The sequence below is a fragment of the Brachyhypopomus gauderio genome, chromosome 4 (genome assembly GCF_052324685.1).
Source record: "Brachyhypopomus gauderio isolate BG-103 chromosome 4, BGAUD_0.2, whole genome shotgun sequence".
In the NCBI taxonomy this organism is placed as follows: domain Eukaryota; kingdom Metazoa; phylum Chordata; class Actinopteri; order Gymnotiformes; family Hypopomidae; genus Brachyhypopomus; species Brachyhypopomus gauderio.
This window is the reverse complement of record NC_135214.1, coordinates 34899753-34912252: the sequence shown is the minus strand read 5'-3', so window position 1 is coordinate 34912252 and position 12500 is coordinate 34899753. Positions and strand designations below refer to the sequence as shown.

General features: G+C 49.7%; 1 protein-coding gene across 1 annotated transcript in view; it reads right to left on the bottom strand.

The window, feature by feature from the left end:
- Positions 1-12500, bottom strand: part of adamts10 (ADAM metallopeptidase with thrombospondin type 1 motif, 10) — a 57532-nt gene that overhangs the window by 26652 nt on the left and 18380 nt on the right. Inside the window, exons 7-12 of the mRNA XM_077004286.1 lie at positions 11416-11561; positions 10226-10269; positions 9924-10029; positions 6921-7067; positions 1237-1378; positions 1-59 (exon numbers count right to left, since the gene is read on the bottom strand). The exon at positions 1-59 is cut by the window's left edge and continues 49 nt beyond it. Of these exons, the coding sequence (XP_076860401.1) occupies positions 1-59; positions 1237-1378; positions 6921-7067; positions 9924-10029; positions 10226-10269; positions 11416-11561 (644 nt within the window). The remainder of the gene's footprint in view (positions 60-1236; positions 1379-6920; positions 7068-9923; positions 10030-10225; positions 10270-11415; positions 11562-12500) is intronic.

The window sequence follows — 12500 nt, the reverse complement described above, 5'->3', positions numbered from 1 at the left end:
ATGCTGCTGGTTATGCAACGATTACTCTTACTCATACACCACAGTTCACTACACACCTCCTGTACACACACACACACACACACACACACACACACACACACACACACACACACACACACACACACACACACACATTTGCTCTCTTTCATAAGTGGCTTGGGATAGAAGAGTCTCCTAGATGAATAATGTTAATGCATGCGTGCATGTGTGTGTATGTTAACAGAATCAGAGGGTGTGTATGTAAACAGAGTGTGTGTATGTGGGGAGAGTGGTGTGATCAGAGTGTGTGTATGTGTGGAGAGTGGTGTGATCAGAGTGTGTGTATGTGGGGAGAGTGGTGTGATCAGAGTGTGTGTATGTGTGGAGAGTGGTGTGATCAGAGTGTGTGTATGTGGGGAGAGTGGTGTGATCAGAGTGTGTGTATGTGTGGAGAGTGGTGTGATCAGAGTGTGTGTATGTGTGGAGAGTGGTGTGATCAGAGTGTGTGTATGTGTGGAGAGTGGTGTGATCAGAGTGTGTGTATGTGTGGAGAGTGGTGTGATCAGAGTGTGTGTATGTGGGGATAGTGGTGTGATCAGAGTGTGTGTATGTGTGGAGAGTGGTGTGATCAGAGTGTGTGTATGTGTGGAGAGTGGTGTGATCAGAGTGTGTGTATGTCTGGAGAGTGGTGTGATCAGAGTGTGTGTATGTGGGGAGAGTGGTGTGATCAGAGTGTGTGTATGTGTGGAGAGTGGTGTGATCAGAGTGTGTGTATGTGTGGAGAGTGGTGTGATCAGAGTGTGTGTATGTGTGGAGAGTGGTGTGATCAGAGTGTGTGTATGTGTGGAGAGTGGTGTGATCAGAGTGTGTGTATGTGTGGAGAGTGGTGTGATCAGAGTGTGTGTATGTGGGGATAGTGGTGTGATCAGAGTGTGTGTATGTGTGGAGAGTGGTGTGATCAGAGTGTGTGTATGTGTGGAGAGTGGTGTGATCAGAGTGTGTGTATGTGTGGAGAGTGGTGTGATCAGAGTGTGTGTATGTGTGGAGAGTGGTGTGATCAGAGTGTGTGTATGTGTGGAGAGTGGTGTGATCAGAGTGTGTGTATGTGTGGAGAGTGGTGTGATCAGAGTGTGTGTATGTGTGGAGAGTGGTGTGATCAGAGTGTGTGTATGTGTGAAGAGTGGTGTGATCAGAGTGTGTGTATGTGGGGATAGTGGTGTGATCAGAGTGTGTGTATGTGGGGAGAGTGGTGTGTACCCCGTATTTACACTGCCGAGATTTCACTCCATACTGGAATCGGCACTGTTCATCAGCGTCGTACACCTGCCCGGGCGCCGTGGTCGGGTACACAAACTCCTGCTTCGGGGGGACGTTGTTCACGCAAGAGCTCATCCCAGAGCTACAGGAAGACACACACACACACATGTGCAAACACACGTTACTCACAAATTACATGTGGCAGTACAGCTATGCCTCCGACTGCTTCTGATAAGGTCATGCAGAATATGGTGAAACTGCAAACAGAGGAAGCTGCGAAGTAACATGGGTTCACACCGGCAGCACCATCCCCAATGAGAGGCCCCTGGGTTTACACCGGCAGCCCCATCCCCAATGAGAGGCCCCTGGGTTCACACCGGCAGCCCCATCCCCAATGAGAGGCCCCTGGGTTCACACCGGCAGCCCCATCCCCAATGAGAGGCCTCTGGGTTCACACCGGCAGCCCCATCCCCAATGAGAGGCCCCTGGGTTCACACCGGCAGCCCCATCCCCAATGAGAGGCCCCTGGGTTCACACCGGCAGCCCCATCCCCAATGAGAGGCCCCTGGGTGCACACCGGCAGCCCCATCCCCAATGAGAGGCCCCTGGGTTCACACCGGCAGCCCCATCCCCAATGAGAGGCCCCTGGGTTCACACCGGCAGCCCCATCCCCAATGAGAGGCCCCTGGGTGCACACCGGCAGCCCCATCCCCAATGAGAGGCCCCTGGGTTCACACCGGCAGCCCCATCCCCAATGAGAGGCCCCTGGGTTCACACCGGCAGCCCCATCCCCAATGAGAGGCCCCTGGGTTCACACCGGCAGCCCCATCACCAATGAGAGGCCCCTGGGTGCACACCGGCAGCCCCATCACCAATGAGAGGCCCCTGGGTGCACACCGGCAGCCCCATCCCCAATGAGAGGCCTCTGGGTTCACACCGGCAGCCCCATCCCCAATGAGAGGCCCCTGGGTTCACACCGGCAGCCCCATCCCCAATGAGAGGCCCCTGGGTGCACACCGGCAGCCCCATCCCCAATGAGAGGCCTCTGGGTTCACACCGGCAGCCCCATCCCCAATGAGAGGCCTCTGGGTTCACACCGGCAGCCCCATCCCCAATGAGAGGCCCCTGGGTTTACACCGGCAGCCCCATCCCCAATGAGAGGCCCCTGGGTTCACACCGGCAGCCCCATCACCAATGAGAGGCCCCTGGGTTCACACCGGCAGCCCCATCCCCAATGAGAGGCCCCTGGGTGCACACCGCCAGCCCCATCCCCAATGAGAGGCCCCTGGGTGCACACCGCCAGCCCCATCCCCAATGAGAGGCCCCTGGGTTCACACCGGCAGCCCCATCCCCAATGAGAGGCCCCTGGGTTCACACCGGCAGCCCCATCACCAATGAGAGGCCCCTGGGTGCACACCGGCAGCCCCATCCCCAATGAGAGGCCCCTGGGTTCACACCGGCAGCCCCATCCCCAATGAGAGGTCCCTGGGTTCACACCGGCAGCCCCATCCCCAATGAGAGGCCCCTGGGTGCACACCGGCAGCCCCATCCCCAATGAGAGGCCCCTGGGTGCACACCGGCAGCCCCATCCCCAATGAGAGGCCCCTGGGTGCACACCGGCAGCCCCATCCCCAATGAGAGGCCCCTGGGTTCACACCGGCAGCCCCATCACCAATGAGAGGCCCCTGGGTGCACACCGGCAGCCCCATCCCCAATGAGAGGCCCCTGGGTTCACACCGGCAGCCCCATCCCCAATGAGAGGTCCCTGGGTTCACACCGGCAGCCCCATCCCCAATGAGAGGCCCATGGGTGCACACCGGCAGCCCCATCCCCAATGAGAGGCCTCTGGGTTCACACCGGCAGCCCCATCCCCAATGAGAGGCCCCTGGGTGCACACCGGCAGCCCCATCCCCAATGAGAGGCCCCTGGGTGCACACCGGCAGCCCCATCCCCAATGAGAGGCCCCTGGGTGCACACCGGCAGCCCCATCCCCAATGAGAGGCCCCTGGGTTCACACCGGCAGCCCCATCCCCAATGAGAGGCCCCTGGGTGCACACCGGCAGCCCCATCCCCAATGAGAGGCCCCTGGGTGCACACCGGCAGCCCCATCCCCAATGAGAGGCCCCTGGGTTCACACCGGCAGCCCCATCCCCAATGAGAGGCCCCTGGGTTCACACCGGCAGCCCCATCCCCAATGAGAGGCCTCTGGGTTCACACCGGCAGCCCCATCACCAATGAGAGGCCCCTGGGTTCACACCGGCAGCCCCATCCCCAATGAGAGGCCCCTGGGTTCACACCGGCAGCCCCATCCCCAATGAGAGGCCCCTGGGTTCACACCGGCAGCCCCATCCCCAATGAGAGGCCCCTGGGTTCACACCGGCAGCCCCATCACCAATGAGAGGCCCCTGGGTGCACACCGGCAGCCCCATCCCCAATGAGAGGCCCCTGGGTTCACACCAGGGCCGGCGCTAGGGGGGGGGCAGAGGGGGGCATTGCCCCCCCAAATTGTGTCTTTGCCCCCCCAAGCACAATGCAAGCAACGGCTTTTTTTAAATTATCTCTGAACCAATCACAAAAATGCATTTTGCTTTACAGCGTGAAGATATTTCCTTGCTTATTCCTGATTGGCTCTTTGAGTCATATAAAAATCGGCAGACCGCCCCAAACGGTTCAGTTCGGCAGTATATGTTCTGTTAGTGTGAGGGAAAGACAGGTATACTGGTAAACACTCTTCTGAGTTTAAAATGACTTCCACATGGTAATATTTGCTTAACTGTGGTTTTTCGTTGCTTTAATGTTACTCACCTCTTACATAGGTGTTGCTTAAATTATTTTATTAGCCGTTAGCGGTTAGGCTAACTTGGTTCTCCTAAACCTGCGCGAACGGCGGAAGCGTTTAAATACTTGCCGCGCAGTGTTGTCCGAAACGATATGTGGTAATAAAAAAACAGGGGAATGAACATTTACCTGACGAATTTTAATGTTGCTTTTTCAGATTTGAAAAGTGCTGGAATTTAGGCTAAAGTACTTGAAAATGTTGAAATTGTAACTACTTCGTTTCACAACAAATATCTGTCTGACTGATCAGTTCTCTTGTCTTAGGTTAACAAATACGAGCCTCTTGCAATTCCAGGACGAAACATGAGAGAACGTGAAGACGTTAAGATTGGGCGTTTTGAAAGTGTGATTAAAAAAGCGAATTATTTTGAGTATATGTATAAATAACTTAATTAAGTTTAACGTGCTGAGAAATATTGAACTGGGCCTTTAAAGTGAGGTACAAGTGCTTTAATTCCACCTTGTATAGGTGTATGAACCCGGCAAACATGACATTGTTCATTGCGCTGAGGCGCGGCGCGCGCGAAGTTACAAAATTCGAGAGGTGCACGACAGCGCGCGAGGCTGCTCTTTCCGTGCAAGCCGTCGCGGCTCATGGTTTAAACCACATATGTCAAAGTCAAGGCCCGCGAGCCAGATCCGGCCCGCGAATTGATTATCTATGGCCCCCTGGATGATATTTAATTACTATTAGAACCGGCCCGCAGGCCACAGCCGCCCGATGGTGTTTTGTACGCACAAACACTACATTCCCCACAATGCAACGGTAGCCCGCGAAGTCACTGCAGCGCGAAGCGTCGCGAGGGTCCGCGCGGCGAAAATGACGTAATCGCAGTGGCTCCGCCAGCGCAATGAACAAAGTCATGTTTGCAGGGTTCATACACCTTTATAAGGTGGAATTCAAGCACTTGTACGTCACTTTAAAGGTCCATTTCAATATTTTCCAGCACGTTAAACTTAAATATGTTAAATATTTATACATATACTCGAAATGATTCGAAATAATTCGCTTTTTATTCACATTATTTAATGGTTGTTTATTTTCCCCAATCTTAACGTCTTCACGTTCTCTCATGTTTCGTCCTGGAATTACAAGAGGCTCGTATTTGTTAACGTAATACAAGAGAACTGTTCAGTCAGACAGATATTTGTTGTGAAACGAAGTAGTTACAATTTAAAACATTTTCAAGTACTTTAGCCTAAATTGCAGCACTTTTCAAACCTGCAACACAAAGCAACATTAAAATTCGGAGTCGCGCACTATGGTCACTCGCGAAAGTATAAACCTAAATCAGCAGTCAGAGCAGACATCAACGTTCAGCTATCCCCCTTCTCAAAAATGACTAAACGTAAGGTGGACACTGAGAAGGGTTTCAAGCCAGGTGGGAGGCAGAGTACATGTTCACGGAGGTAAAAGGTAAACCTGTGTGTCTACATGTGATTTTTCTTTGAAGGAAGTTTGCTTTTATCTGTTTGCCTGTTGAAAAATGTTTTCACTTGAAATTACTGACAGATCCATAAGAAAATAGTGCTTTATTCATTTAAACATTAAATAATATACACTGTGTTAGGTCTTGGTTCAATAGGCTATGTGCAATCATTTCAATATGTTTTAATAAACATTGAACCAGTCCGGCCCTCAGCTTGTAGCAAATTTGTTTTTTTGGCCCTCTGTGTTTTTGACTTTGACATCCCTGGTTTAAACGATTCCTCGCCATCACAGCCAGTATTGTTATACTGTGCATAAATACCGCATTGTACCAGTACATTTCATAACATCAATAAAAACTTCAATACTTTACCAGATTTTTTACCATTAAAGTGCAGTAGATAGATTTCTTATTTTATGTACTTTCATATTTTTTTCTTTTTCAAAATAGAAATGTGACGAATACTCCCTTTTATAACAGAATTTGTATTCTTTTGTTTTCTTTATATTTTAATTTCCCAGTAATATAAATATTCTCACTCATTCCTATTTCCATGTTTGAATATTCTCAGTCTGTGTATAGGTACATTTGTCAGCCTTTCAAGAAATAGAGTTGTTCTATTAGTAATGGCAGTATTGAAATGAAATACAATTAGATAATCTTTGTTCTCCATTTACATAATCAACATGTATTTTTTAATCATTGTGTTTTAAGTTCGAAAATGTGCATTTTTATTTCTTTACCTAATACATCACTTTAAGCCAGTATCAATAGTCATCATTCATGCACAAATCAAGCCTTGAATATATTTCTGGCTTCATAAACATGACTATCAATATGCCCCCTCATTATGTTTTACTGCCCCCCCAAGCAAAGCAGTCCAGAACCGGGGCTGGTTCACACCGGCAGCCCCATCCCCAATGAGAGGCCCCTGGGTTCACAAAGGCAGCACCATCACCAGACATGTGCTGTCAGCATTCAGGGCTAAGCAGACTAACCCTTTCAAATGGACCGTGTATGCTAACAGAAGAAACTGCTCTCCTGTTAACAAGAGTTATCAGGTTTCATTTTCTTATGATAACAATATGGTCAAATGTTTCCCTCACACACAGAAAGAGGAAAAATGTCCATCATAATAAGAAACCTTGAAAATACTGTACATATATATTGAACATGTTTTTATATGAAAAAAGCTAGGAGAAAATAGATAAAGTTTATAGTTTATATAAGAATATATAAGGTATAGACTAATGAAGTCTATGAATTCACAAGGTTTCTGTAATACCAAGTGTGATACCAGTGTTTCAAATGACATTTACAGATAGTTCCTGTAGATATTATGTTGTACAATCTGCTCTAGAAAACGTGTGGTGTGACTCTGAGCTACATCACGAATCATTTGAGCTAAATTCTCACTTGAGGAAGTTTGTGATGTAATCTCGGCTGCAGGCAGACCAGATGAAGGGGTTGGTCTTCATGGTGATGTGGGCGGCCATTAGCTTAGCTGTCTCTGGACTACGTGCTCCACACGCGTTTCCCACACCATCGTGATTCATGCCGAACCTGCAGGGTGAGAGGGAGAGAGAGGAGGTGAAGACGAGGAGCAAGAGATGAAGAGAGATGGAGAGACGGAGGGAGATGGAGAATGGTGGAGAGATGGGTGCATGGATGTGATCAGGGCATCAGTTGACACATTTTTCATTTATTGACATTCGAACTGAATACTTGCCGTAGACACACACACACGCACACACACACGCACACGCACACACACACACACACACACACACACACACACACACACACACACACACACACAGACAGACAGACACACACACACACACACAACACAGACACACACTATGACATGCACTGTCTGGCATTTGTATAATCCAACACAAACATGCCCCCTTGTCTAGACGGGCCCCAGGGCCTGTGTGCTTCTGCAGTTCCCTGATGTCTCTGCCACATGGGGGAAGCTGAGAGCTACACAGACTACAGGTCAGGCCAGTCCAGACCCACACTAACACAGGCCAGACCCGCACTAACACAGGCCAGACCCGCACTAACACAGGTCAGACCCACACTAACACAGTATAGACCCACACTAACACAGGCCAGACCTGCACTAACACAGGCCAGACCCGCACTAACACAGGCTAGACCCGCACTAACACAGGTCAGACCCACACTAACACAGGCCAGACCCACGCTGATACAGGCCAGACCTGCACTAACACAGGCCAGACCCGCACTAACACAGGCCAGACCCGCACTAACACAGGCCAGACCCGCACTAACACAGGCCAGACCCACACTAACACAGGCCAGACCCGCACTAACACAGGTCAGACCCACACTAACACAGTGTAGACCCACACTAACACAGTGTAGACCCACACTAACACAGGCCAGACCCGCACTAACACAGGCCAGACCCACACTAACACAGGCCAGACCCACGCTGACACAGGCCAGACCCATGCTGACACAGGCCAGACCCATGCTGACACAGGCCAGACCCACGCTAACACAGGCCAGACCTGCACTAACACAGGCCAGACCTGCACTAACACATTCCAGACCTGCACTAACACAGGCCAGACCTGCACTACAGGCCAGAACCACACTAACACATGCCAGAACCACACTAACACATGCCAGACCTGCACTAACACAGGCCAGACCTGCACTAACACAGGCCAGAACTGCACTAACACAGGCCAGAACTGCACTAACACAGGCCAGAACGACACTAAAACAGGCCAGACCCACACTAACACAGGCCAGATCCACACTAATACAGGCCAGACCTGCACTAACACAGTCCAGAACGACACTAAAACAGGCCAGACCCACACTAACACAGGCCAGATCCACACTAATACAGGCCAGACCTGCACTAACACAGTCCAGAACGACACTAAAACAGGCCAGACCCACACTAACATAGGCCAGACCCACACTAACATAGGCCAGACCCGCACTAACACAGGCCAGACCCGCACTAACACAGGCCAGACCCGCACTAACACAGGCCAGACCCGCACTAACATAGGCCAGACCCGCACTAACATAGGCCAGACCTGCACTAACACAGTCCAGAACGACACTAAAACAGGCCAGACCCACACTAACACAGGCCAGACCTGCACTAACACAGTCCAGAACGACACTAACACAGGCCAGACCCGCACTAACACAGACCAGACCCATACTAACACAGACCAGACCCACACTAACACAGACCAGACCCACACTAACACAGACCAGACCCACACTAACACAGTCCAAACCCACACTAAAACAGGCCAGACCCACACTAACACAGGCCAGACCCGCACTAACACAGGCCAGACCCGCACTAACACAGGCCAGACCCGCACTAACACAGGCCAGATCCACACTAACACAGTCCAAACCCACACTAACACAGGCCAGACCAACACTAATACAGGCCAGACCCACACTAACACAGGCCAGATCCACACTAATACAGGCCAGACCTGCACTAACACAGTCCAGAACGACACTAAAACAGGCCAGACCCACACTAACACAGGCCAGATCTACACTAATACAGGCCAGACCTGCACTAACACAGTCCAGAACGACACTAAAACAGGCCAGACCCGCACTAACACAGGCCAGACCCGCACTAACACAGGCCAGACCCGCACTAACACAGTCCAGAACGACACTAAAACAGGCCAGACCCACACTAACACAGGCCAGACCCGCACTAACACAGGCCAGACCCGCACTAACACAGGCCAGACCCGCACGAACACAGGCCAGACCCATACTAACACAGACCAGACCCACACTAACACAGACCAGACCCACACTAACACAGTCCAAACCCACACTAACACAGTCCAAACCCGCACTAACACAGGCCAGATCCACACTAACACAGGCCAGATCCACACTAACACAGGCCAGACCAACACTAACACAGGCCAGACCCACACTAACACAGGCCAGAGCTGCACTAACACAGATGAGAACATACTAACAGCCAGAATCAACAGTACACTAAAATTTATCAGAACATCCAGAATCATCAGAACAGTCAGATTCATCAGAACATATACTGTATACCAGCAAGTGTACGTGATTCTTGACAGGCAGAGGTGTCAATTCCAGGTTCAGAAAGTAAAAGTCCTTACCAGGATTTTGCTCAAGCTTGCTAGATTTTCTAATTAGTGCAATCCAGGTAAAATTTGTGTAATCAACACAATCCAGGAAGCCTGAGCAAAATCCTGGTGAGGACTTTTACTTTCTGAACCTGGAATTGACACCTCTGTTGACAGGATTGTGAAGACCCTGCTCCAGACATGTATGATGGTGGAGAAGTGGATGGAGGAGAGATGTGAAGGAGGAGCGTGCTGTGTGGAGAAGACAGAAGACCCTCACGTGTGTCCAATCTCATGGGCGATGGTAAATGCTGTAGCCAGGCCAATGTCTTCATTTATACTGCAGCTTCTCTCTGGTTCACACATCCCACCGACTGGGGCCAAACCTGTGTCTCACACACACACGGACACACACACACACACACACACACACACACACACACACACACACACACACACACAGGAAAGAGATCATAATTTGCTAGTGGAAGTGAAGCGCAGGAGAGAGTGTTGTACGTAACAGTGTGAGGGAGGTGACAGCGTGAGGAAGGTGAGGTGGCATGTTGGGAACTCCAGTCGTACCTAGGGTTCCACACGGCTTGTTCTTGTAGATGCAGATGTCGTATCTAGAACATCAGAGAAGAGACGTGAGCTCACCACAGTGCTTCTCATGGTCTTCCCAGAAAACACACACACAAACACAGATACACACACACATGCACAATCAAATACAAGCATGCACACATACACACATGTGCACATACACACGTGCACACATGCCCACACACTCACGGGGACACACACCACAGGAGGGGTGAACACATTCCACAAACTAAATGGTGTCCTGCCTCTTAGACTCTGAGACTGGATGACAGCAGGAAGTGCTAATGCTAACAGCACTAATCTCACAGACATGCTCCATTCCTTCACACACACACACACACACACACACACACACACACACACACACACACACACACACAAGTACACATGTATACACATACTTACATAGCAATTTTAAACATTAAATGTAAGAAATATTAAGAAAATGCTTGTTGTCCTACAATGACTCCATCTACGATGCCTCAGTGTTTCCATAGCATAGCTCCCTCCTGGCTAAATGCACCAATATTTCAGACAGCTGTGTTGGTGTGTGTTGGTGTGTGTTGGTGTGTGTGTGTGTGTGTGTGTGTGTGTGTGTGTGTGTGTGTGTGTGTGTGTGTGTGTGTGTGTGTGTGTGTGTGTGTGCCTAGTGGTCCAGAGCATTTTCTTGCCAAAAGAAAGACTGAGACAAACAGATTTTGACATGATTCTGGCCCACATCCAGACAGTCAGTCTGGAGAAGCAAGCCTGGGTCTGTCTGAACCCGGCGGCTCTCAGCGCGGATGTGCTGCACGCTGTCAGGAGGAGCTTTGGAATTAGCTAGCGAGCTAAGATCCGTGTGTTTGAAGAAGAAACAGGAACAGGACTGGGAAACATTATTCTGAATAAAATCAGTAACCCAATGGGACAACACAACAGTGCAGACATCCTCAATTCCAGCTCCACTCCTGAATTACATAATCACTAGTATATAGTCTTAGGAAAAAATGTGTTCTAGAACCCTTTGCCCTCCAGAAAGAACCCATAAAGCCTTCAGGTTGAAAGAAAATACTCTAGATCTTCTTCAAGACTGAAGCCTTCTTCTAAAAGTGTCATTAACTGTCATTAACAGCTACGGACTGCCTGTCAGTCAAATTCCTGATGTCATGACGACAAGGAAAAACGCTGACCTGGTGATGAGAACTGCTGTGTCGTGATGAGCGATGCCATTCTCAGGGATGGCGTTGCCATGACCACTCCGATGCTGGATGGACTTCTGCCATTTGCAGAAGCTGTCCAAAGACTTCCCCGCGTGGTGGTTAACTTCCAAACTCGGCTGTCAATCAGAGGAGAGACCGAGACAACATGAACAACAGAGACCAACAAACCATGTAAGACATAATTCTCAAAAGAGGAATAATGGAAATATTTACATATAAAAATGCATCAGTGCATGAAAAATGCGCAAACTCAGGGGCTGTGTTCGAAATAGTTTACTACATACTACTGGCATACTGATCGAGCCCCAAATCAGTATGTCGTATGCAGTATGTGACCAAAATGAAAATTTCCAGTACGCGAAACATACCCGGATGACCTACTACTTCCGCAAAATATTCCAGTACGCGAACAGAGCTATCTTCGTGGTGTACTGCATCCCATCATGCAACGCTACGTTCACGTGACCCCGTAGTGTGCTTTGCTTTTGTCGCATATGGAAACTGTACTGCATACTACTACGAGGACCAGTATGCAGTATCCAGTGTATACTGAGTCCAGTATGCAGTATCCAGTATGTAGTAATCTATTTCGAACACAGCCAGGATTTGATATGTGAAGATCCTGCTAGCATACAAAGAAGCATAAAACTTTTTAAAGCGACCTTTTAATGGGGTGCATTTTATCTTGTGACCTTATAATGTCCCTCACATCCTCAGTGTGAAGGGGTGTAGCCTTATAATGTCCCTCACATCCTCAGTGTGAAGGGGTGTGGCCTTATAATGTCCCTCACATGCTCAGTGTGAAGGGGTGTGGCCTTATAATGTCCCTCACATCCTCAGTGTGAAGGGGTGTGGCCTTATAATGTCCCTCACATCCTCAGTGTAAAGGGGTGTAGCCTTATAATGTCCCTCACATCCTCAGTGTGAAGGGGTGTGGCCTTATAATGTCCCTGACGTCCTCAGTGTGAAGGGGTGTGGTCTTTGGTCCATCACATTGGCCTTCGGTGCTTTGGGGGGTGTTTACAGTGCTGTGGGCCACTGGTGCTGCAGTTCTG